The following is a 27,500-nucleotide window of genomic DNA, read 5'->3' on the forward strand; positions in this document are numbered from 1 at the left end:
TAACAATTGAGAGCAACGAAAAATCTGCTTATTCTCTAATCTGTCGCTGTGTTTGTAGCATCAAGCTAGCAGCATTAGCACATTTAGCATAATTAATTCACATCTTTAACTAGCTTTTAGAGTAATGCTTTAAAATTCTACAATTCTGGAAAAGTTCGGTTTGGTACTTTTTTTCTTCGCGAGCAAAGACAGAGTGTGTTTGAATCAGTACTTTTCACTCCTTTTTGCTGGTGTGACATCATCAAACACACATTTTGTGTATGTTTATTACATATTTTACCTGAAAACACAAACAGTGAAGTTAGCGTTTAAAGTAAAACTTTATCAGTGGTTTGTAAGAGTGGTACCTAAGATAATGCCTCACCAAAGATATTTAAAAGAAGCACACTTTTGTAAACTTTGGTACTTTTTTCTGAACGGATGTCTGGACTAAGCTTGAAATAATCTTAGTATCAAATTTTCTCTTTTTTCTTTGAATCCTTTTTGCTTGCTAGGTCTGTCATAGTCTACGTTCTCAGACACTCTTAGGTACTACACAGTACTTTATCCCTTATTACTGGTGTGGTATCATTAAAAGTACACATTTATAACCAGCGGTCTGTTTGTTTGAATGTGTTTGTAAAGCTAAAGAGATCTGTTTTAAAGCTACAAATGATGAACAGTTCATGGTACTGCTACATTACAGCAAGGAAATGCACAGATTAAGTACCTTTGTATCTGGGAGTGAAGATAATGACAATCAGAAACATCCAAACTTCATTTAAATGAAGAAATTTTGCAAGCTCAGAGGATTCAAAAATTACCTCAGAGAACGTGTGGCAGTTTTCTAGGTTAAGATTAAATTTAAGTGATCAGTCATTGCTATATGAAAAACAAGTGTATTTTGCCTGAATCAGCAGGAACATGCAGCTTAGACATGCTGTGTGTCTGATGTTTGCTTATTTGGGTGTTGATGCTAATGTTGCTAACAAGTATCAGCATGTATAGACTCCAAATTAGCATTCTAGTGTCTCCTTGTTCGGCTTTGTGGACGTGTTCAGAGTATCCGACTGACTCACTGACCTTGTTTCTGACTCACTGATTATCTGTAAACATGGAATAAAGAGTCTGGAGAAATATAACATAATATATTTCTCATATGGTTTCAATATTATGCCCTGAATTTAGATGCTAAGTCAAGTGAATAATATATGATCACATGTAAATGAACAAGAATAAAATAATGATTCATTTATAAAAAATCATGTGAAGATAAATGAATCATTTGTAAAAATCATGTAAAGACAAACTCAATCATTTAAAGAGGTAACATGAAATATGATGCCACATGAAGTAGATTTTGAATTTAACAAAACACAAACAATTAAAATGTAGAAATAAATTAATTAATTTCAAATTTCATTCTGTGAAGAAATCACTTTTGAGTTTCTGTTAAATTCATAAAGACAAAAAAAAAAAGAGTCATGAATATGAATCATTTTCTCAGTTTGGTCTCATTCCACACCAGCATCAGACCTGGGTTGGGGGTGTGGCCTATATTCTAAGGGGCGGAGCATGTACACTAGCATTAATTCAGATTGTTATTAATACAGATGTATCCTGTTGTATGTTTGTGTATGTGAGACACACGATATCAGGTTGCACAAAGCTAAACTGGAGGCCATAAACCTCTATTACTTGTTAACAACATTAGCTTTGTAACTTGAGTGCAGAAGTAAACGATACACACTGAAAATGTTAAAGCAGATCCACTACAATGTGGCATAATTATGAATTTAATCCCAAACAATTCCATGAATGAACACAGAAGGACAAAAGTAATGGCACCCATTATAGAAAAGAATAATCATCATTTTGTCTTCAGCTCTCTATCAGCTTTGCCTTTTATGGACTTTTGTGGGTGTGGCTAAATGTGACTCAGCTTTGCTGTGAACATGCATCATAATTTACAGGTGATTGGCATTTATGTGCGCACAAAGAAAAAAATAAATCTCAGGATTTTTTTGTTCATTTTGGCAACAAAAACATTTACACACAACTTTATTGAAAGATAAAGATAAACAAGGCTGTGTGTTTGGAAATGGTTAGAGTATGACAAACACACACATATCCGCTCTCTCACACACCACAGCTGACGCCATGAGGTGTTTATCAAGCCCAGACATCAAGACACACACACACACACACACACACACACACACACACACACACAGTGACTAACTGTATATGCAGTTCAGTAATAGTTATGATAAGCTGTCTTGGAACAGATTAAGGAAATAAAACGAATGAATAAGTGTAACATCGCTGTCGTCGGATCACAGTTAATCATTTCAACATGTGAGCAGCAAAACTTCAAACACACTCTGAGTTTCTCGCTTCTAAACAGTGAATCTGAGTGACTGAAACATCCTGTTTCTCTGGAACCAATAAAAACAATGAAATGAATGAATGTGCCATATGGCCATCTATCACTAAAATTATTAATTAGGCAGCACACATAAACACAAACACACATGCACACACATATGTGCACATTCACACAAACACAGGCACACGTACACACACACACACACAAACACAAACACAGGCACACACACACTCTTTCTTTCATTAATCTCAGTAAGCAAAAGAAAAGAAAATCAGCTTGTAAATAATATTTACAGATGCAAAATGAAAGCATGGAGAGTAGATAAATGTCCACATGAGGACAAAACTGTCAGATATTCCTTTTCTTTTTGGTGCATGGCTCAACACAGACACACACACACAACTCATGAAGTTTGTGTTTACACAAAAAAAGACTTCCACACTTGTTTACAATCAATCCATGGCAGCCATTTAACGGTCATTTACTCAAGTCACAGCTCACATGTGCCTAATTTTCTGCTTCTCTGGAAAGAAATTGGACCATCGGACACTTTCAGACTGTCAAATAAACCGTCGAACCTCGAGTCAACCTGGAATTTCAATCTGTAGTGTGTGTAGCAGTGCAGCTTCTGCTTCATGTAAAATCCAAACATGAACAAAGTTCAGAATTTAGAAATGAAAATCTGGATGGATTAATTGCTGCAAGTTTTCTTTAGATTTCTGACGCACATTACTGTGACATTATTACCTTTCTGCATGTCTTTAATAATCACACAGTATTTTACTGCAGTGGAAACTTTTTTGTCCTGTTATTTCTTTAAATCCTAGACGTCACTGTCCCTCCACACCAGCAGAGGTCTCAGTCTGCAGAGTATCAACCCACCTCTGGTTCGCTTAATTCACCTGTGACTGACCACGTCCTCGTTCACTGACAGATTTTCATGCACACTTTGGATTTTCTCGATTTGATTTCACTGGGTTGATTTTTGAAAGTGACAAATTCACACAGCTGTTTGCAAAGAAATATTTTTTGTGAACCGAAATTTCAATTCCCATCCTTTATCCAGTGACATAGAATAATATGCAGCTTGTTTATTTATTGATTTATTTATCTGTTGATAAACAAGATCTATGAAGGTGCTAGTACGAATTTCCATTGGGTTCATGCAGTGAATCACAACTGTTCTTAACACTAGATTTAGATAATCTTGTCCAGATGATCATAAACTGTTCAGTAGATGCCACTCTCGGATGCTTTAGTGTTCATGAGCAGAACTTTCCGGACTACGCCCAGGGATGGACGTCAGTGTGGAGTTGGAGCTACAGCTGGACGCCAAGCCTGATTCGGAATCTGATCCAGCCATTTCTTCAAACCTTTCTATCACGGGCCTCACTGACCCAAACGCAACATCTCGCCTCCACCGTCCACATCCTGCACCTTCAGGACCACGATAGGCAGAGTGGCGACTCAGAAAGACATGGTTTGGTGGAGGTAGGCCTGAGCGGAGCTTCAGCCTTCCCTGCCCCAGTTGAAATGCAGGGCAAAGAGGAGGGGTGAAGAAGGACGGGATCGTGGCAAGAAGTTCTTCAGTTAATGGGTTGTGGAAGGTGATGGAAGACCCGCCCACATTTAAGAACATGCCCACTGTTTTGAGTTGTGGTGGAACTGAGGGGAGAAGCTCACGCCGGCCATCAAACACAGCATGGAACCCAGAGCCACGTCTCTCAAACCACCACGCCTCACCACCACCAGCCAGTGACCTCACACCTGCATGACAGACGGGGCGTGGCTAACATAAGTACACCTTATTAATTAGACAATTGAGTACAGTAGCAAAAGCAAAAAAAGTGTCAATTAGCCATCAAACAGATTTTTCATCAATGTGACACATTTCACAAGTTTCACGTCTAGAATTGCAGACAGAATTTATGAAGTATTTTATTAATAATATTGAGCAAATTCAGATTAGTCTTTTGTTTCAGCTAATGTTTTTTTCCCCTAACATATATACCTCAAATAATCATTTTAATAAATAAATCATTAGAAGTAAATTAAATAAACAATTAAAACGAAAATGAAGTTATATTAAATGGAACATTTTAAACTATGCATTCGATGGACCAGACTTAAACACTGCAGATACAGTATTAATGTCTCTGTAGAGCTTCATCACTCCTCCTCGCTTGCTTCTCAGCATTTTTATGATCTGTGTGTTTATGTAAGTGGATGGAGGAGAAGTCAATAACCCTGTTGGACAAGTTACACGTGAGTTTAATTTCCAGCACTAATCCAGCTCTCCTGTTCACAGAGCTCAGGGTAAAAGTTGAGCAAAAGTCACAGCCACTAGGGGGCAGTATATCTTCAATGAGTTTTTTTTTTTACAGTGGCTGAACCTAAACACGTGCTTGAAACTGTGCTGGTTTTGGAAAGACGTTTTATAAGTAAGAAGCTTTGGTTAAAACTGAAAGCCAGTTTGTATCATGTGTTTAAAATGACAACATTTATCCATTAAAACAATAACATGATGATCTGATTAACAACAGAATATAACAACTAGGGATAACAGATCACACAAAGCATGTTAATAACAATAATTATGTAAAATAACAATAATACGATCTGATTCACTTACAGATCACGTCACAGAAAGGAAAGAAAATACCCTGAAATGTCCCTAAAATACAACCAGAAAGTAAAAGGCAGAGATATCTTCTTCAAATCCTGTTTAAGTGTCTGTAATTCATTTATGTCAAGTTTTACAGAGAGGATGTGCATTAATGTCACATGAAACAAATATCTATTGTTTCCAATAAAAACAGAAACTACTATATAAAATTCTGAATGCTTTATACTGTATTATATATATATATATATATATATATATATATATATATATATATATATATATATATATAATAGAATTATTTAAAAACCATTAAACAACATAACCATAAAAAACATTTAATATCAAGATTAAACACATTTTTATACAGTTTTGTATTATTGATGATATCATTAGTATCGTTTATGACAGATTTCTGATAGTAGACTCAGAGATTTACAGCAAATTTTTTAATTTGAATATAAAAAATATATAAATGGTTCACTAAATGTCTATTAAGCTTCATCGAATTTTATAAAACAATTTTGATATTTTTTAATAAACTTCACAAACTAATACTTTTCCCTTCGCTTTCCAAACCATCAGCCAATTATTATTATTATTTTTTGAATGAAATAAAGCAGCTTGATTATTCTCCATTTCAAGCGGATTTAAAATTCCTTACCGATGCGGTAGAGGGCGCTGTTGCACACATCGACTTCCCAGTAGTACTGACCTCTGAGGATCTCCACATCAGCACACACCTGAGGGAGAGACGCACAGATTTCACGAGCCCCGACCTGAGAGCCAGAGTCACGGAAGGTGACAGTGAGGGCGGAGTTAGTGAGCTTGAGGGGCGGAGTTAGGGAGGAGGAGTCTAGTGCAAAGTGTAGACCTGAGGAGGTTAAATATTTCTATTAAAAAGTGGTCATGTTTTCATCTTTTTTTTTTTAAATATGTCATTTTGAATTGATTTTTACAAACTTGTTCAATTATTTTCAATTATTATGTTCAATTGTTCAATTATTTAAAAAAATTGTTCAACTATAAAAACGAATTGAAAATAAATTCTAAAAACAAAGCAAGGCAAAAGTCAAGAAACAATTACAAATTGATCTGCCATTAATTTTTTAACACCTTTAATTTAACTTAATGTAACTTTAAAAACTCACTTAGAAAGAAATATTTTTAGAAATTTTATAAATGATCTTCTTCTTCTTCTTCTTCTTCTTCTTCTTCTTCTTCTTCTTCTTCTTCTTCTTCTTCTTTCGGCTTTTCCCTTCAGGGGTCCCCACAGCGAATCATCTCTCTCCACCTATCCCTATCTTCTGCATCCTCAACACTTGCACCCACTAGCTTCATATCCTCATTAATTACATCCATATACCTCCTCTTTGTCCTTCCTCTTTGCCTCCTGCCTGGCAGCTCCATGTCCAACATTCTCCTACCAATATACTCACTCTCCCTCCTCTGAACATGTCCAAACCATCTCAATCTGCCCTCCCTAACTTTGTCCCCCAAATGTCCAACATGAGCTGTCCCTCTGATGTACTCGTTCCTAATCCTGTCCAATCTTGTCACTCCCAAAGAAAACCTCAACATCTTCAGCTCAGCTACCTCTAGCTCTGACTCCTGTCTCTTCTTCAGTGACACTGTCTCTAAACCATACAGCATGGCCGTTCTCACCACTGTCCTGTACACCTTCCCCTTGATTCTCTCTGATATTTTCCTATCACACAGAACTCCTGACACCTTTCTCCACCCATTCCAACCTGCCTGCACATTCTTTACCTCTTTCCGACTCTCTCCATTACTCTGGACTGTTGACCCCAAGTACTTAAACTCCTGTACCTTCTTCACCTCTTCACCCTGTAACCTTACTATTCCACTTCCCTCCCTTTCATTCACACACGTACTCAGTCTTACTACGGCTGACTTTCGTTCCTCTTCTCTCCAGTGCAAACCTCCACCTCTCCAGGTTTTCCTCCACCTGCTCCCTGCTCTCACTACAAATCACAATGTCATCTGCAAAGATCATCATCCAAGGAGACTCCTGTCTGACCTCCTCTGACAACTGGTCCATCACTATAGCAAACAGGAAGGGGCTCAGAGCCGATCCCTGATGCAGTCCCACCTCCACTGTAAACTCCTCTGTCTGACCTACAGCACACCTCACCACTGTCCTGCTCCTCTCATACATGTCCTGACTCCTGACTCCATACTCCTGACTTCCTCATACAGTACCACAGCTCTTCTCTTGGCACCCTGTCATACGCTTTCTCTAAGTCTACAAACACACAGTGCAACTCCCCCTGACCATCCCTATACTTCTCCATCAAAATTCTCAGAGCAAAAATTGCATCTGTTGTGCTCTTTCTGGGCATGAAGCCATACTGCTGCTCACAAATCTCCACTACCTTCCTTAACCTAGCTTCCATTACTCTTTCCCACAGCTTCATTGTATGGCTCATCAACTTTATCCCCCTATAGTTGCTGCAACTCTGCATGTCACCCTTATTCTTAAAGATCGGCACCAATGCCCCTTTTCCACCAAAAAGAACCGGGTGCTGGTTCAGAGCTAGCACTGGTGCTGGTTCAAAGTTGGTTCCACTGGCGAACCTTCTAAGAACCGGTTTGCCTTTCCACCGGCTAGAGAGCCATCACACAGAGCCAGGTCTGACGTCACTGTATACGTGTCACGTGTCCCAGCAACTTTAGCGCAGCAGCAGCAAATACAAACACATCAACAATGGTGGATGTTGCTTTACTGTTAATGCTCATGGCTTTGTGATCCTACATTAACACCCAAACGGAGCGAATCCAACGTATACGTGCAGCTCCATGTAATCTGTATAAACGGAGGTTGTTATTGAGAAAGTACATAACGTTATTTTATCATTAACACAGAAAAAAGTTAGCCTTAGCATGTAGCTACCTACTATCATGTGTGCTGATAATGTATCATATCGCGGTAAAGTAAAAGTGTATTAAACATTAGTATACTTAAGGTACATGATCAAAAGCGCTAACAGTAGCCCCGCCCACAGCCCCTGACACAAGCGGTTCTTAAGTCTAGACCAGCAACGCTTTGGTGCTACTTAAGAACCATTTTTCCTGGTTCAGAGCCGATGCTTTGGCTGTCGAAAAAGAAAGAACTGGTTCTAAATTAGGCTCTGGCTCCGAACCAGCAATCAAACTGCCTCAGTGGAAAAGGGGCATAACACCCTCCTCCTCCATTCCTCAGGCATCCTCTCACTCTCTAAAACCCTGTTGAACAAACTAGTTAAAAATTCCACTGCTGCCTCTCCTAAACACCTCCAGACCTCTACCGGGATGTCGTCAGGACCAACTGCCTTTCCACTTTTCATCCTCTTCAAAGCCTTCCTGACTTCATCCTTTCTAATCTTATCTACTTTCTGTTCCACAGAGTTCACCCCTTCTACTCTTTTTTCCCTATAATTTTCCTCATTCATCAGCTCCTCAAAGTATTCCTTCCATCTCCTCTGTACACTCTCCTCACTTGTGAGCACCCTTCCATCTCTATCCTTAATAATTCTAATTGCTGCACATCCTTCCCATCTCGATCCCTTTGCCTAGCTAACCTGTAAAAGTCCCTCTCTCTTTCACTATGTCTAAACTAGTGCCTTCTGCTTGGCCGTAGACACCTCTCTCTTCCCTCTGCACTGTAACTCCTTGTTTTCCTGTCTATTCTCTTCAGTCCTATCCATGTCCCACTTCTTCTTGGCTAATCTCTTCCTCTGGATACTATCCTGAACTTCCTCATTCCACCACCAAGTCTCCTTATCTTCTTTCCTCCTTCCAGATGACACACCCAGCACCTTTCTCCCTGTCTCCCTGATCACTTCTGCTGTAGTTTCCCAGTCATCTGGCAGCACTACCTGACCACCCAGAGCCTGCCTCAACTTCTGTCTAAATTCCTCACAACATTCCTCCTTTTTCAGCTTCCAACACTTGGTTTTCTTCTCTATCTTTGACCTCTTCCTCTTACAGACCATCAGAGTCATCCTACACACCACCATCCTATGCTGTCTGGCTACACTCTCTCCCACTACCACTTTACAGTCACTAATCTCTTTCAGATTGCCTCTTCTACATAGGATGTAGTCTACCTGTGTTCTCCTACCTCCACTCTTGTAAGTCACTCTATGTTCTTCCCTCTTCTGAAAATAAGTGTTAACCACAGCCATGTCCATCCTCTTAGCAAAGTCTACTACCATCTGTCCTTCAAGGTTCCTTTCCTTAACTCCAAACTTGCCCATCACCTCCTCATCACCTGTGTTCCCCTCACCAACATGTCCATTAAAATCTGCTCCTATCACCACTCTCTCACCCGTGGGAATACTCTCAATCACCTCATCTAATTCAAACCAGAATCTCTCTTTCACCTCTAACTCACAACCTACCTGTGGGGCATAACCACTAACAACATTCAACATCACCCTACACTTCAGACTCATCACCCTGTCTGACACTCTCTTCACCTCCAGAACATTCCTCACAAACTCCTCCTTCAGGACCACACCTACCCCATTTCTCTTACTATCCACACCATAATAAAACAGCTTGAATCCTGCTTCTATACTACGAGCCTTGCTACCCTTCCACCCGGTCTCCTGTACACACAGTATATCCACCTTCCTTCTCTCCATCATATCAGCCAGCTCTCTACCTTTCCCTGTCATAGTACCAACATTCAGAGTTCCTATTCTCAGTCCTACACTCTTACCTTTCCTCTTCTGTCTCTGTCTGTGCACTCTCCTCCCTCCTCTACTTCTTTGACCAACAGTAGCCCAATTTCCACCGGCGCCCTGTAGGTCAATGGTGCTGATGGCGGTCGTTGTTAACCCAGGCCTCGACCGATCCGGTATGAAATTCGCACTGACGATTCGCACGGTTAAATTTGGCAATGTTTTATGCAGGATGCCCTTCCTGACACAACCCTCTCTATTTATCCGGGCTTGGGACCGGCACAGAAGTCACTGGACTGTGAACCCCATGGCTAGATAGAAATCTATAGAAATTTTATAAATGATGATTAGGTAAAATCGAACCTTGGTGATGAATTTCTAACATTTATTACATACTTTATCTAAAACTTTTTTCAAGGTCAAAGTAGGTCAATTATTTAGAATATTTGTAATTAAATAACAAAGGAAAAAAGAAAGGAAATGATTTGTTTGTTGGTTGAATGAGTGTGTCATTTGACGGCGAATGTTGAATTCACCTGAGACAGAACGTTCCATCTCCTCCTCGGACAGATCCACGTCGGCTCCCACAGGTGAAACTACACAAACATGCAGCAGATTCAGTCACAGACACATGGATTTTTTCGGTTTTCCCACTTTTATGTAAAATCCGATCCCTGAGTGACTGACTAACAGGCAGCCGTAATGAAAACCCTTAATTTTCTTGTTAACCCTTCATTAATACGTTAGCCTTGAAGCGTCTCCATGTCAGAGATCTCCATGATCCATACTTACTTATGACTGAGAACTCAGGTTGAATGTAGAGCATTACAAATATTTCCCTAACAGAAAGGGTTCCAAGTACAACCTTTAAAGAACCCCTTTTCTTTCTAAGAATGGATCAAGCACCAATAAGGTGGGATGTGATAGCCTAGCAGACAGATTGAAAGGTCATTAGTTTGAATCCCAGGTCCACCAAGCTGCCATTGCTGGACCCCTGAGCAAGGCCTTTAACCCTCAATTGCTCAGTTGTATAAAATGAGAGAACAATGTAAGTCTCCCTGGATAAGGGTATCTGCTAAATGTTGTAAATGTAATGTAAGAAGATAAATTGCAAACTTATGACAGGTTCTAAATCTAAAAATAATGAAAATAAATCTGGGGTTTGTTCCAGAAACTCTTGCCCAGTTACTATACATTCTATAATATAACATTGTACTATAACATTGTTCTTCAAGAGTTCTTCAGCTGTTCACTGGATAATTCAAAGAGCTTCCAGAAAAGGTTCTGCTCTATATATGAACCTGGCACGTGATTCAAACTGAGCTTTAGTGCTATTGAACAGGGTTCTCCAGTGTTCCCTGTAAGTTCTACTTGAAAAATCTTCTTATCAGGAAACACCGTTGTTGCATTCTACATAGACGTTAGGGTTTGTTCAGAGGAACCAGCAAAGAACCCTTAAGGCTTAACAGATAGTCTGCTAGAAAAAAAAGTTTTTTAAGGATTTCTAGGACAATCACCTGCTGTTTTCTTCCTGACACCTTCCTCATCCTCATCCTTCTCTTGTGCAACAAATCCTGAATCAAAGCTTACTGTGGGGTCAAGGGGCAGGCATGCAGTAGCAGTTGACCAATCAGAACAGGGCAGTTCAACGCCATGGCAACAGCGTGGGCAGAGGACGGCACAGATTGTACAAGACGTCTGTGAGGCAGTTCGCAGTGAAGACTTGTGTTTATCTAACTTCGCCTTCTCTGTTAAGCACCGCCCACATAGAGTGTGAGCACAGGGCAAAAGGAGGGGCATGTCAAAGGCACGCCCACATAAGGGGCATAAGGAGGATGAGAGGTCATCTTCTTTCTCTTCTTCATGGTCATGTGACTGGTGTGTTGGGTTGGCTGTTTTGCAGCGAAGATGTCTTCCTTTCATTAGTGTGGTACTGAACACACACACACACACAATAAATCTCATTCAGTCTTAAACAGATAAATAAATACAATAAATGTTAAAAAATCATGACAAAGGTCTGTATAATTAATATAAACACAAATATCTTACGTTAGTTTTTTTTAGAAGATGTCAGAAAGTAAGACGTCAAACTGTACAACGTCAGACTGTAATACGTCAAAAAGTAAGATGTCAGACAGTAAGATGTCAGACTGTAAGAACTGAGACAGTAAGATGTCAGACTGTAAGAACTGAGACAGTAAGATGTCAGACTGTACGACGCCAGACTGTAAAATGTCAGACTGTAAGATGTCAGACAGAAAGATGTCAGACTGTAAGACCTCAGACAGGAAGACCTCAGACAGTAAGATGTCAGACTGTAAGACCTCATACAGAAAGATTTCAGACTATACGATGTCAGACAGTAAGATGTCAGACTGTGAGATGTCAGACAGTAAGATGTCAGATTGTGAGATGTCAGACTGTAAGAACTGAGACAGTAAGATGTCAGACTGTACGACGCCAGACTGTAAAATGTCAGACTGTAAGATGTCAGACAGAAAGATGTCAGACTGTAAGACCTCAGACAGGAAGACCTCAGACAGTAAGATGTCAGACTGTAAGACCTCATACAGAAAGATTTCAGACTGTACGATGTCAGACAGTAAGATGTCAGACTGTAAGACGTCAGACAGAAAGATGTCAGACTATACAATGTCAGACAGTAAGATGTCAGACTGTCAGACATCACAACAGTAAGATGTCAGACTGTAAGACGTCAGACAGAAAGATGTCAGACTATACGATGTCAGACAGTAAGATGTCAGACTGTGAGATGTCAGACATTAAGATGTCAGACTGTCAGACATCACAACAGTAAGATGTCAGACTGTAAGACGTCAGACAGAAAGATGTCAGACTATACGACGTCAGACAGTAAGATGTCAGACTGTGAGATGTCAGACATTAAGATGTCAGACTGTCAGACATCACAACAGTAAGATGTCAGACTGTAAGACGTCAGACAGAAAGATGTCAGACTATACGATGTCAGACAGTAAGATGTCAGACTGTGAGATGTCAGACAGTAAGATGTCAGGCTGTGAGATGTCAGACTGTAAGACATCACAACAGTAAGATGTCAGACTGTACGATGTCAGACAGTAAGATGTCAGACTGTATTACATCAGACAGAAAGATAGACTGTACGACATCAGACAGAAAGATGTCAGACTGTACGACGTCAGACAGTAAGATGTCAGACTGTAAGACGTCAGACAGTAAGATGTCAGACTGTACAACGTCATGACAGTAGAATATTAGAGATGTTAGACAGATCAGAACATCAGACAGTAAGACGTCAGACTGTACAACGTCATGACAGTAGAATATTAGAGATGTTAGACAGATCAGAACATCAGACAGTAAGACGTCAGACTGTACAACGTCATGACAGTAGAATATTAGAGAGGTGGTCATGGTCATGTGACTGGTGTGTTGGGTTGGCTGTTTTGCAGCGAAGATGTCTTCCTTTCATTAGTGTGGTACTGAACACACACACACACACAATAAATCTCATTCAGTCTTAAACAGATAAATAAATACAATAAATGTTAAAAAATCATGACAAAGGTCTGTATAATTAATATAAACACAAATATCTTACGTTAGTTTTTTTTAGAAGATGTCAGAAAGTAAGACGTCAAACTGTACAACGTCAGACTGTAATACGTCAAAAAGTAAGATGTCAGACAGTAAGATGTCAGACTGTAAGAACTGAGACAGTAAGATGTCAGACTGTAAGAACTGAGACAGTAAGATGTCAGACTGTACGACGCCAGACTGTAAAATGTCAGACTGTAAGATGTCAGACAGAAAGATGTCAGACTGTAAGACCTCAGACAGGAAGACCTCAGACAGTAAGATGTCAGACTGTAAGACCTCATACAGAAAGATTTCAGACTATACGATGTCAGACAGTAAGATGTCAGACTGTGAGATGTCAGACAGTAAGATGTCAGATTGTGAGATGTCAGACTGTAAGAACTGAGACAGTAAGATGTCAGACTGTACGACGCCAGACTGTAAAATGTCAGACTGTAAGATGTCAGACAGAAAGATGTCAGACTGTAAGACCTCAGACAGGAAGACCTCAGACAGTAAGATGTCAGACTGTAAGACCTCATACAGAAAGATTTCAGACTGTACGATGTCAGACAGTAAGATGTCAGACTGTAAGACGTCAGACAGAAAGATGTCAGACTATACAATGTCAGACAGTAAGATGTCAGACTGTCAGACATCACAACAGTAAGATGTCAGACTGTAAGACGTCAGACAGAAAGATGTCAGACTATACGATGTCAGACAGTAAGATGTCAGACTGTGAGATGTCAGACATTAAGATGTCAGACTGTCAGACATCACAACAGTAAGATGTCAGACTGTAAGACGTCAGACAGAAAGATGTCAGACTATACGATGTCAGACAGTAAGATGTCAGACTGTGAGATGTCAGACATTAAGATGTCAGACTGTCAGACATCACAACAGTAAGATGTCAGACTGTAAGACGTCGGACAGAAAGATGTCAGACTATACGATGTCAGACAGTAAGATGTCAGACTGTGAGATGTCAGACATTAAGATGTCAGACTGTCAGACATCACAACAGTAAGATGTCAGACTGTAAGACGTCAGACAGAAAGATGTCAGACTATACGATGTCAGACAGTAAGATGTCAGACTGTGAGATGTCAGACAGTAAGATGTCAGGCTGTGAGATGTCAGACTGTAAGACATCACAACAGTAAGATGTCAGACTGTACGATGTCAGACAGTAAGATGTCAGACTGTATTACATCAGACAGAAAGATAGACTGTACGACATCAGACAGAAAGATGTCAGACTGTACGACGTCAGACAGTAAGATGTCAGACTGTAAGACGTCAGACAGTAAGATGTCAGACTGTACAACGTCATGACAGTAGAATATTAGAGATGTTAGACAGATCAGAACATCAGACAGTAAGACGTCAGACTGTACAACGTCATGACAGTAGAATATTAGAGATGTTAGACAGATCAGAACATCAGACAGTAAGACGTCAGACTGAACAGAACGTCACTAAACAGTAAAACGTTAACATCGCTGCAGTGGATTTATCACAAGTCTGATGTTTTTTGAAAGCCATGTAGAAGATCAAGGTTGTTGTGTTTTAAAGAGGAGTACTCACACAGACACGCTGCAATCACTTCCTCCATTTCCTCCTCTCCTCTGCTGCCTCTACACACATATTCCTCCTGCTCGCTGCCTGTTTACATAACTCCAAATGATGCAGCAAGAAAAGGATAAGAAAGATCAATAAAGAAAGAGTGAGATACAGAGCAAAATGGAGTGAGAGAGAAAGAGAAGACAAGCAAAGAAAGCTTCACGAGCCACTCAAAGCTTGAGGTTGCCATAGTGACCGTGGACCTCTTACAAAAACGTCCAGCACTGGGAGGGGGAGAGGGGGATAGAAAATAGAGAGTGAGAGAGAGAGAGAGAGAGAGAAAGAGAGAGAGAGCGAGAGAGAGCGAGAGAGAAAGACAAAGAGACTGATCTAAAATCAAAAAGACAAAAAAAATACAAATAAATAATATGAAAAAAACAACAGCACTGTAATCAGACTCATAGACGAACTGAAGAGTCTGTTCATTCAGATCAGTCCTGGGAGAAATGGATAAATCTAAACACAAAACAAAACCAGTACACAACCATAAAATATAAAACCAGTAACACAGAAAAGTTATTTGATCACTGTATAAAGAAATCTCCACACAAAAAAACAAGCTCTGGAACTGAAAGATTTATAGCCCACAGAGACAGAGAAAGACAAAGTGAGAAAGACACAGTGAGAGGGACAGAAAGAATGAGAGAGAGAGAGAGAGAGAGAGAGAGAGAGAGAGAGAGAGAGAGAGAGAGAGAGAGAGAGAGAGAGATTGGCTAAGGCACTCAGGAACCTCAAAGAAAAAAATGTGTCCCTGACAGCATCAGGACAGAAATGCTAAAATCCATCACACCTGGTCTGCAGAGGTCCACATTAAATCTGTTCCACCTCCCTCTCCAAGCTTAGACCGCATCTCTGTGTCTTTGTGAGCAGTAATCTGGGAAAGGATACAGGCCTCTCTTTTTGAACACAGTGTCCTGAATAAGAGTCAGTACTACTGATCACATTTACACCCTACATACCATAATCAACCAGCATGTTCAGCAAAATAAATAAATAAATAAATATGTGCATGTTTTATAGTGGCGTAGGGGGTCAAATATATGACACCATCAAGTCTATCTATCTACAAGAACAATAAATGTAGTAAAAAACACAGTAACAAAAGGACAAACACACCAGTCACTTTGTGCAGCATTGGTCTGCTCATTTTTCACTTTATTTGCATATGCCTTGCACTGTTTTATTTAAATTCCATTGTTAATATTATGCACCTTGGGACCGAAAGAAATTTCAATTCTCTATGTGTATGTACTGTACATGTGGAAGAGTAAAGAAAGAAAACAATAAAGAAAACTTGAACTTGAACTTGAACATCATGGACCCTAAACAACACAAAAGTGCTTACTGTTTCTTGTCCTACTGAACAAGGCTTATGTGTAGAACATGAGAGAGGCTTGAATGAACACAATAATTATAAATTTGAAAAGATTTCTTGTATATTTGATGTATAAATGCTGTGTTTTTTCCTTATAATGCGACCAGTTTCATTAAAACACACGAGTGAAAGACGCGAGTCCTTCCCATGGTAAGGTTCTCATTTGTGTCAAATTGCTCCATTTACTTAAGTCTATTTTCTCTGTACTTTTTCCAGCTGTGGTTTCAGGTTCACTGAGAAAAATAAAACAAAACAAAGAGATCATTATGGTGTATCCTGTCTGCGAAGACATCACGCTACAGACACACAAAACAAGATCAAACACGCTTACAGCTTCACTGTCGTTAACCTGCTCTGAGTTCATTTACAAAGTGCTTACTGATGTTGCCCTGTTCGCTCGGAGGACTTTTCTCAGGGTAACACCCGTGTTATGTCAACTCTCACACAGAGGGCAACAAAACAGCTCAGGGATGACAGAGACACCAGACCGGTTCTGCTCCATGTAGGTGGGTCGATGATCATTACATGAATGGAATTTGGGAGGGACTTAAGTAATTATATACACACTACATTACTCATAATGCCCTGGCGTCTATCCTATGAAAGTCATAACACTTTCACTTTTTGAATTAAATCAAACTGTTCTCTCGGTAGAGAGACATGGACAAACATTGAACAGCAAGATCGCTAGCAACTGTACTAATGTACTGTAGTCTAATACAATAAAAGATGATCATGTTTCATTTACAAATATATGATGCTGCTATTCTGCTATTCTACGATGGACTTATTTAGCATGAGCTAGCACATGCATGTGAGTAAAATAATTCAAATAAATGCCGCTTTTTTTGGCAGAGAACACAGTGAACAGACAGGAGTTCTGAAGAGAAGCAGAACAAAGACATAGCATGAAAGCAGAAGCAAAAATGCAAAAATACATTTCCAGAGTTATAAGAGTTTATCTGCATGTCCATCCCAAAATGTTACGATTCCAAACTCTGATAAAGAAATCAATCTTTTTCTTAATATAGTCTTGATGAATGTGATATTGTATTTGTGTCCCGGGTCTGTTCAGTTCCATTGTATATTTGTAAACACACACACACACACACACACACAGACACACACACACGTCAGATTTCCCCAAGCCAGGAACTAAAACATCTCCCCAGGTCCATAAGAGCACACGACACATCCTTGCATGTGATCGAGCGCTCATGTGATGCTGATGAGCCAACAACAACGACCAAACTGTTCAAAATCTGTGTATAATAATCATCTACCACCACAGTACTATTTCCATAACAGTTTAGTATTAATGCACTCATTCAAATACTTTATGGTTTCTATAGCAACATCTCATTATCATACTTAGACCAATAATAATAATAAAGATCATAAAATACAAACAGATAGATAGACAAAGTGACAGACAGACAGACAGACAGACATAGATAGATAGATAGATAGATAGATAGATAGATAGATAGATAGATAGATAGATAGACAAAGAGACAGACAGACAGACATAGATAGATAGATAGATAGATAGATAGATAGATAGATAGATAGATAGATAGATAGATAGACAAAGAGACAGACAGACAGACAGACATAGATAGATAGATAGATAGATAGATAGATAGATAGACAAAGAGACAGACAGACAGACATAGATAGATAGATAGATAGATAGATAGATAGATAGATAGATAGATAGATAGATAGATAGATAGATAGACAAAGAGACAGACAGACAGACATAGATAGATAGATAGATAGATAGATAGATAGATAGATAGATAGATAGATAGACAAAGAGACAGACAGACAGACAGACATAGATAGATAGATAGATAGATAGATAGATAGATAGATAGATAGATAGATAGATAGATAGACAAAGAGACAGACAGACAGACATAGATAGATAGATAGACAGACAGACAGACAGACAGACTAGATAGTTTGTGTCTGATTAATTATTTATAAATGTTTAACTGGCTCCTGTCAGTTCCAGGAAGAAGTCATTTCCGTGCTATATAAATCTATTAATCTAAAACCTAGTGACGGATCAGTCCCAGCGTGCCGGTGAGGCGCCTGATTGGCTGAGCGAACATCGTCACGTGACTCAAAAGCGTTCGGGACGCTCGTCACATGATCACGCCACTGAGAGCCTAAAGGTCCACAAGAGAAACAAGAGGAACCGAAAAGAGCCGAGACTCAGGGCACATTTTATATGTGTGTGTTGGAGTGATAAAGGACGTGTAACAGCGAGTGATGACACACAAACGTGTCAGAATCAGAATCAGATGGATTGCCTGAGGGAACAAACTGTGTCTGGTCGTTCTGGTGCTCAGGGCTCTGTAGCGTCTCCCGTGTGAATGTAAATAACCGTGAACAGTTGAACACGAGTCCGTGTGTTGTGGAGCACCGACACCGCTGTCATGGCTGAACGCGCACCGCTGCTGCACTACCGGCTCTCGTCCGGTGTGCACGAGGACTCCGGGGAGCACCGGGTGCGCGAGGCGGCGGCAGGGAGGCTGAGGTCCGGTCACAACCATCCTCAGAAACTCTCCACCTTTTTTGGGGTGGTTATTCCCACTCTGCTCTCCATGTTCAGTGTGGTGGTGTTCTTACGGATAGGTGAGTGTTACACGCCTAATGTCAGTGTCGTGGTGGCTGTAATGGTTTTACGACAGTGTGCCTTTTGTTACCGGCAGCAACGACGTGCTAATGGACTAAATAATATTTCTTAAACATATGATGGCTGCTCTTTTACTACACTGTAAACAATATACCAAGTTTAGTAACACTGCTGAAGTTATAAAATATCTGTCTGTCTGTCTATCTGTGTCTGTCTGTCTGTCTGTCTATCTAACCATCTGTCTGTCTGTCTGTCTATTTGTCTAACCATCTATCTATCTATCTGTCTGTCTGTCTGTCTGTCTGTCTATCTAACCACCTATCTGTCTGTCTGTCTATCTGTTTCTGTCTGTCTGTCTGTCTAACCATCTGTCTGTCTGTCTATCTATTTGTCTGTCTGTCTGTTTGTCTATCTATTAGTCTAACCATCTATCTATCTATCTGTCTATCTGTCTGTCTGTCTGTCTGTCTGTCTGTCTGTCTAACCATCTATCTATATATCTGTCTGTCTAACTGTTTGTCTGTCTAACCATCTATCTGTCTGTCTGTCTAACCATCTATCTATCTGTCTGTCTGTCTATTTGTCTAACCATCTATCTGTCTGTCTAACCATCTGTCTGTCTGTCTGTCTATCTGTCTATCTGTTTGTCTGTCTGTCTGTCTGTCTATTTGTCTAACCATCTATCTGTCTGTCTAACCATCTGTCTGTCTATCTGTCTGTCTATCTGTTTGTCTGTCTGTCTGTCTAACCATCTATCTGTCTGTCTGTCTGTCTGTCTATCTATCTATTTGTCTAACCATCTATCTATCTATCTATCTATCTGTCTGTCTGTTTGTCTATTTGTCTAACCATCTATCTATCTGTCTGTCTGTCTAACCGTTTGTCTGTCTGTCTAACCATCTGTCTATCTGCCTGTCTGCCTGTCTAACCATCTGTCTGTCTGTCTGTCTGTCTCTGTCTAACCATCTATCTATCTGTCTGTCTGTCTACCCGTCTATCTATCTACCCGTCTATCCATCTACCCGTCTATCCATCTAACCATCTGCCTGTCTGTCTGCCTGCCTGCCTGTCTGTCTGTCTAACCATCTATCTATCTGTCTGTCTGTCTGTTTGTCTAACCATCTATCAGTCTATCTGTCTGTCTGTCTAACCTTCTACCCGTCTATCCATCTACCCGTCTATTCATCTACCCGTCTATCCATTTATCCATCTAACCATCTGCCTGTCTGCCTGCCTGTCTGTCTGCCTGTCTGTCTGTCTGTCTGTCTATCTATCTATCTAAGGGTGCCAATATTTCTCCATCACTCTGTAAAAAAGCACATTAGTTAGCAGTATTACATGGAATAGATGCATTTCTCAATGTATTTATTGACGTGTAAGTGTTTTATGGAAAGAGTGTGTTCCTGTTGTAAGAACTGATGTAATTTAAACTATTAATGATTTCTATTTAATTTGATTAAAATATTCTCTCAGGTTACGGATTAAACAGAGCGATGTTAATAATATTAAACGCTTACGTATGGTGAGTGTATAATATGGAGCTCTGTGTGTTCCTGTGTATATGTGTAATAAGGAGCTCTGTGTGTTTGTGTGTATATGTGCGATTGAGGATCATGTGCCATTGGAGTTGGTCCACCATCACACATTCCAGAACATTCTCCACACACACACACAGACACACACACACACACACAGTGGAGCTGTGGAAGCCGGCCTGTAGTAGGTGAGGTGTTTATGAGATCATGCAAATGTGAGTGTGATTTTATTTACAGTGGATATGAATCATTTTGTGTGTAAATCATATCAGTATCTGTGCTCAGTAATGGCTCACTCTGGAGCTCACAGCGAGGTGTTGACAGGTGACACAGACAACTCATAAGAGCCATGTGTGCTGATTGATCTTGATGATATTTTATTTTGCTTGAATACACACACGTCTTTTATCACACCATCACAGCTTTAAACTGGAACAATATGCTACACACACATACACACACGTACATAAAGGAAATACTCTGTTTGCCTGCAGTGACGGACTTACAATAGGATACAATAATTAAATAGTAATTATTCATTTATTCCTTCCTCTTATTCTTCTTTCTCTCATGGTGTCATTTCAGGATTAATCCTGTTTAATCCGCCTGTGTGTGCACGCGTGAGTGTGTTGAGCAGATCACGTTGGCATGGCCATGTTTTATTACGAAATCTCACAGCAGGGTTATTGATCACGGAATCTCTCATGCGCACACACACACACACACACACACACACGAGACTCCACCTAAGCTGATTATCCTCTTAATAACATCACAACTTTCCTGCAGAAAAGCGCACCCCCCACCCGTCACCCCACCCCAAACACACACACACTTATTCACATATTCCAGAGTGCAGCTCCAGTCTCAACTCTGTAATCACATTCATATGATAACAGGGTCAAACAGACACGCACACAGTTACTATGTAGAATATGTGATATAATCTCTGTTTTCTCTCTCTTTTATGCTTCCTAGACTAAAAACACACTCCCGGTAAGACACTGTCTGTCTTGATATGGCATGTGTGTGTGAAGTTACATTTCCAAGGAATGCTTTTACCCATTAACTCACACACATGCACGCATACTCTTCTTGCTCCATGTCATTACTTTGTTGTGTGTTGAACAGCAACAGTTACACTAACAGGTTTGTGGTGTAATGAAGCTAATGAAGAATGGATACCTATTTCTGCATGTCTCAGACCATGCCACTTTTCATAGACTTCACTTCCTCATTACTGCTTATAACCACACCTCTTTACCCCTTGTCCCCTAGGCCCTCTCTAATACACTCCACTCCGAGATGATATTTAATAGACTCCACTCACTAGGCCCAGTCTCAAAGACTCCACTCACTAGGCCCAGTCTCATTTTAATCTAATATTTTATATATATACACACACTTCTGTAAAGCCGTTTTGAGACAATGTGAATTGTTAAAAGCATTATACAATTGCCCTAATAGACGCCTCTCCCCATGTCCTCATGTCCTAGCTCATAGACGCCTCTCCCCATGTCCTCATGTCCTAGCTCATATACGCCGCTCCCCATGTCCTCATGTCCTAGCTCATAGACGCCGCTCCTCGTGTCCTAGCTCATAGACGCCGCTCCTCGTGTCCTAGCTCATAGACGCCTCTCCCCGTGTCCTAGCTCATAGACGCCTCTCCCCATGTCCTAGCTCATAGACGCCTCTCCCTGTGTCCTAGCTCATAGACGCCTCTTCCCGTGTCCTAGCTCATAGACGCCTCTCCCCGTGTCCTAGCTCATAGACGCCTCTCCCTGTGTCCTAGCTCATAGACGCCTCTCACTGTGTCCTAGCTCATAGACGCCTCTCCCTGTGTCCTAGCTCATAGACGCATCTCCCCATGTCCTAGCTCATAAATGCATCTCCCCATGTCCTCGTGTCCTAGCTCATAGACGCCTCTCCCCATGTCCTCGTGTCCTAGCTCATAGACGCCTCTCCCCATGTCCTCGTGTCCTAGCTCATAGACGCCTCTCCCCATGAACTCGTGTCCTAGCTCATAGACGCCTCTCCCCATGAACTCGTGTCCTAGCTCATAGACGCCTCTCCCCATGTCCTCGTGTCCTAGCTCATAGACGCCTCTCCCCATGTCCTCGTGTCCTAGCTCATAGACGCCTCTCCCCATGTCCTCGTGTCCTAGCTCATAGACGCCTCTCCCCATGTCCTCGTGTCCTAGCTCATAGACGCCTCTCCCCATGTCCTCGTGTCCTAGCTCATAGACGCCTCTCCCCATGTCCTCGTGTCCTAGCTCATAGACGCCTCTCCCCATGTCCTCGTGTCCTAGCTCATAGACGCCTCTCCCCATGTCCTCGTGTCCTAGCTCATAGACGCCTCTCCCCATGTCCTCGTGTCCTAGCTCATAGACGCCTCTCCCCATGTCCTCGTGTCCTAGCTCATAGACGCCTCTCCCCATGTCCTCGTGTCCTAGCTCATAGACGCCTCTCCCCATGTCCTCGTGTCCTAGCTCATAGACGCCTCTCCCCATGTCCTCGTGTCCTAGCTCATAGACGCCTCTCCCCATGTCCTCGTGTCCTAGCTCATAGACGCCTCTCCCCATGTCCTCGTGTCCTAGCTCATAGACGCCTCTCCCCATGTCCTCGTGTCCTAGCTCATAGACGCCTCTCCCCATGTCCTCGTGTCCTAGCTCATAGACGCCTCTCCCCATGTCCTCGTGTCCTAGCTCATAGACGCCTCTCCCCATGTCCTCGTGTCCTAGCTCATAGACGCCTCTCCCCATGTCCTCGTGTCCTAGCTCATAGACGCCTCTCCCCATGTCCTCGTGTCCTAGCTCATAGACTCATAGCCTATGTTCTTTGACTTATGCTATTGAGCGTTATGTGTGTATGAGAGTCACAGAGTGTTTTGTGTGTGTATATCAGCTGTAGAGTGTTTGTAAGTTTATTAATCATTGGTTTTGTCCTCACTGGTTTAAACTTGACATTAATAAACTGTTCACATTTTAGTTTATAAAAATGACTTAAACATTCAGCCAATTAAAGTGTGCACTCATTCCCTAAGTAGCGCATGTATAAAGGGAGTGTGTAGAATAAAGCTTTTGTCATGTAATGTTTGTGGTGTTCATGTGATTGTGCATCATGCAGTAGCTCAAGTTTCAAGAATATGCTATATATTTTATTTTATTAGCTTTTTCTTAGTGTGTATGTTATTAAAACCTTAAACATTTTTTAGCTAATTGCACAATTATTGTCCATATTACTATTAATAATATTTCATTAAAATATGTCTTTGTTTTGTTGTGCATCTGATTTAAGATTCAGCTTCATCACCTTAATTTTAGCATAAATACCGAGTGTACCATGAGTCCAGCGCCACACAGGAAAAATAAAAACAGCAAAACAAAAATGTTTGATCCTATAAGACAATAAAACTTAAAGATTCCTGTGAGCAGATTCATTTGGATCCATTCTTCTCACAAGTTGATGTCTCTGTCTGTCTCTCTATCCCGTTATTTACTTATTTGTTTGTTCTTAATTATTTGAATGTATTTTTTTACTTACTGATATAATGGTTTAATTGTTTGCTATCTATTTGTTTGCTGATTATTGTGTTCATCATTTATTGTCCTTATTTATTTTTATTCCTGTTTGTAGTCACTTGACTATGTTCATTTATTTCAGTTCCTATTTAATGTTTCAGGTGGCAGTTGATGTAAGCGGTTTTCGCAGTATGATACGATTTAAATTCTTTTTTTAGTGAATCCCCTATTGTGTGTCTGTGTGTGTAGGATTCGTGGTGGGTCAGTGTGGACTGTACCAGGCTGTGGTCATGTTCTTGGTGGCGTATTTCATCATCAGTATGACCGTTCTCTCCATCTGCGCCATCTCCACCAACGGAGCCCTGGAGGCCGGCGGAGCTTACTGTAACGTCCTCTACTGCGTTCTTATAAGGGTGGAGTTTATAAGAGGAGTAAAGCACTTTGGGAGATGACATTCAGTGTGTGAGTGTTTGTATGTTTGTGAGTCTTTAACCTGTAATGTGTGTGTGTGTGTGTGTGTGTGTGTAGATATGATCAGTCGAGCTTTAGGGCCGGAGTTTGGAGGCAGTATCGGGATCATGTTTTTCTTGGCCAACGTGTTCGGCAGCGCCCTCTACGTGCTCGGGCTGGTGGAGGCCATTCTCGCAACCTTCGGACGTCCTGAAGGTACACAAGCTTGTGTGTGTGTGCGTGTGTGTCACAGTAACTGTAATAGTGTGAAAGTCATCATCAGCGTGTCTCTCTATTTAAGCAGCTGTACAGTATATAATACGATTCACAACGACACGATAAAGAACTTATCATGTCACCTAAAAAGATTTACAACCAATCAAAGCCAATTTACCCTCCTGCTATTCCCCCTACACCTCTCTGTCGGTTTCAGATGGATTAAGCCACGCCCCTCACTATGCAGTGATGCCAGTTGGTTATTGGTGGTCTCTGCTGTACGCTAGTGTTATCCTGCTTCTGTGCGTCTTGGTGTGTATGGTTGGTGCTCGCATCTATGCCAAGGCTACGTTCCTTATCTTCATGGTGGTGATGGTGGTGCTTTTCACCATCTTCATCAGCTTCTTTGCTGTCAGACCTCGGAACATCCCTCTGCCAAACATTCTGGGAAACTCGAGCACCACTTCTAACACCGCCAACTTCACTGGCTTTAAACTCGACACGCTGCTCGGAAACCTCAAAGGTGCGTGTATGTGGGTGCTTCCTGACCATGGTCTGGGTCAGAATGAGTCAGAGTCTAATGTGGAATCTGTGTGTGTGGGTGCCTCCTGACCATGGTCTTGGTCAGAATGGTGTGTGTGTGTGTGTGTGTGTGTGTGTGTGTGTGTGTGTGTGTGTGTGTGTGTGTGTGTGTGTGTGTGTGTGTGTGTGTGTGTGTGTGTGTGTGTGTGTGTGTGTGTGTGTGTGTGTGTGTGTGTGTTGGAGATTTTATGAGTCTGTGTGAGTGAAGTTTTTGAGAAGATGCGTTTGTGTGAGTTTGTGTAAGGGTGGAGTTTGTGTGAAGGTGAGTTTGTGTAAGGGTGGAGTTTGTGTGAGTTTGTGTAAGGGTGGAGTTTGTGTGAGTTTGTGTAAGGGTGGAGTTTGTGTGAAGATGCGTTTGTGTGAGTTTGTGTAAGGGTGGAGTTTGTGTGAAGATGCGTTTGTGTGAGTTTGTGTAAGGGTGGAGTTTGTGTGAAGATGCGTTTGTGTGTGGGTGGAGTTTGTATGAGTTTGTGTGTGGAGTTTGTGTGTGTGTGGAGTTTTTGTGTGTGTATTAGTGTGAGGAGCTTCTTCAGGCATAAACACACAAAAACCACAACATGGACCAGAACCAGAGTGAGATGATGTAATGAATCTAACTGAAGTACCTGCAGAACCTTGTGTACCTGTTGAACATTAAGATCCTTTTGAACCTGAAGTATCTTTTAGATCCTGTATAATCTGTAGTACCTCTAGAACCTAGAAAGCTTCCTCAGAACTATATTTCCCTCAGAATTGTGGCTGTTGCTTGAATGTAAAACTAAAATGATGTCAAAATCTACATATGGAAAACAAAAAAAATATTGTGTGTGTGTGTAGCGGATTACACAGTGGACTACACCACAGGAGTGACAATGACGTTTGCTACTGTGTTTGCTGTCATGTTCAACGGATGCACTGGAATTATGGCTGGATCCAACATGTCAGGTGTGTGTGTGTGTGTGTGTTTGTGTAAGGATTACCCTTGTTTTAAAATCCGTCATTTTGAATTTATTTGAATTGTGTGTGTGTGTGTGTGTGTGTGTGTGTGTGTGTGTGTGTGTGTTAGGTGACCTGAGAAACCCAAGTTACTCCATCCCTCGTGGAACAATTACTGCTGTCATCTTCACCTTCATCACCTACAACCTGCTCAGCTTACTGGTGGCCTGCACCTGTGACAGGTACACGAGCACACATGCACACGTACACACACACACAATGCGTAGTGTGTGTTGTGATACTTTGATACATAAACTTTGACACATTTATTGATTTTTTTTTTTTTTTGGATTTATAAAATGTATGTAGTATCCTGTAAAAACACTTTTTGTAACCAGAAGTAAAGGTTCAGCATTTTAAGGTGAAAATTGAGAAAATCACAATTTGAAGATTTCAATGCAGGACTTTCCTGTCAGTTAGAAAGATATCGGCCCTAGTTACTCTTCAGAATGTTTTATGGTGCACTTAAAACCTAGACCAAGTTAAATACTGCAGTGTGTTTCTTCTGTCTGGAAAGGTTTTGCCAGTCCTCACATGACCTTGTCAAAGATTAAGTGTGTGTGTGTGTTGGGGGGGGGCTAGGGTGCAGGGTGCATTGTTGAAGGAAATGGGCACTGCTGAGCAGAACTGAAACTCACTGTTCTCCAAATATTATATACAAGACTCAGGGTTTTCTATAAAGAGGATGACAATGTTACACCTTTACATCATATCTAGATCCTGATTGAAATCTGTGGTGAATTGTAAATGTCGGAACTTATCTGATTTGTATCGCGCTTTTAAACAATCGACATTGTCTCAAAGCAGCTTTACAGAACATAACACATTTCTGTAGATTTATCCATGTTTATCCCTAATGAACAAGCCTGAGGCGACAAGCCTTTGGTGAGGAAAAACTCCCTTAGATGGAAGAGGAAGCAATCTTGAGAGGAACCAGACTCAAAAAGGAACATCATCCTCAATTTGGTGACACCAGTATAAATTATTATAGACACCGGACAAACCGTCAGTTGGAGTCGTGTAACCAGGAGGTCCTGGGCATCTCATAAATTATCTCATCATCTGAGTTCATTATTGAGTTCAACACTAACTCCTCTGTGCAGAAGCACATGCTCAATGATGGAGATACAGTGTATGTAGAATGTTATCAACCTTCCAGTTGTAAGTACTAAATGATGGGTATCACGATAAAGCAAAGTTAACCGTAACATCTTGTAGCGTATTATTCCTCATATAGCACATGAACTTCCCAACAATTCCATTTCAGTACAGTGATTAAACAGAGATTTTTCGTTTTTCTTTGACCT

General features: G+C 40.9%; 2 protein-coding genes across 4 annotated transcripts in view; one reads left to right on the forward strand and one right to left on the reverse strand.

The window, feature by feature from the left end:
* Nucleotides 1–2,293: 2,293 nt before the first annotated feature.
* Nucleotides 2,294–14,924, reverse strand: LOC132858187 (butyrophilin subfamily 1 member A1-like). Its single transcript, XM_060888427.1, has 5 exons — nucleotides 14,858–14,924; nucleotides 11,197–11,612; nucleotides 10,216–10,275; nucleotides 5,656–5,865; nucleotides 2,294–4,135 (listed from the first exon to the last, which is right to left on the reverse strand). Exons 2-5 carry the CDS (start codon nucleotides 11,600–11,602, stop codon nucleotides 3,624–3,626), a joined length of 1,188 nt encoding a protein of 395 aa, XP_060744410.1. The 5' UTR covers nucleotides 11,603–11,612; nucleotides 14,858–14,924; the 3' UTR covers nucleotides 2,294–3,623.
* A 3,514-nt stretch (nucleotides 14,925–18,438) lies between these two features.
* zgc:153039 (uncharacterized protein LOC767698 homolog) overlaps nucleotides 18,439–27,500 on the forward strand; it is a 34,087-nt gene continuing 25,025 nt past the window's right edge. For 2 of the 3 annotated variants that reach the window (XM_060887973.1, XM_060887974.1), the window contains exons 1-6: nucleotides 18,439–18,914; nucleotides 24,220–24,354; nucleotides 24,499–24,636; nucleotides 24,854–25,159; nucleotides 26,035–26,142; nucleotides 26,264–26,375. In XM_060887973.1, the coding sequence (XP_060743956.1) occupies nucleotides 18,716–18,914; nucleotides 24,220–24,354; nucleotides 24,499–24,636; nucleotides 24,854–25,159; nucleotides 26,035–26,142; nucleotides 26,264–26,375 (998 nt within the window). In that variant the 5' untranslated portion in view covers nucleotides 18,439–18,715. The remainder of the gene's footprint in view (nucleotides 18,915–24,219; nucleotides 24,355–24,498; nucleotides 24,637–24,853; nucleotides 25,160–26,034; nucleotides 26,143–26,263; nucleotides 26,376–27,500) is intronic. The other variant, XM_060887975.1, reaches the window with a different exon arrangement.

This window comes from Tachysurus vachellii, chromosome 15 (genome assembly GCF_030014155.1).
Source record: "Tachysurus vachellii isolate PV-2020 chromosome 15, HZAU_Pvac_v1, whole genome shotgun sequence".
NCBI lineage: Eukaryota > Metazoa > Chordata > Actinopteri > Siluriformes > Bagridae > Tachysurus > Tachysurus vachellii.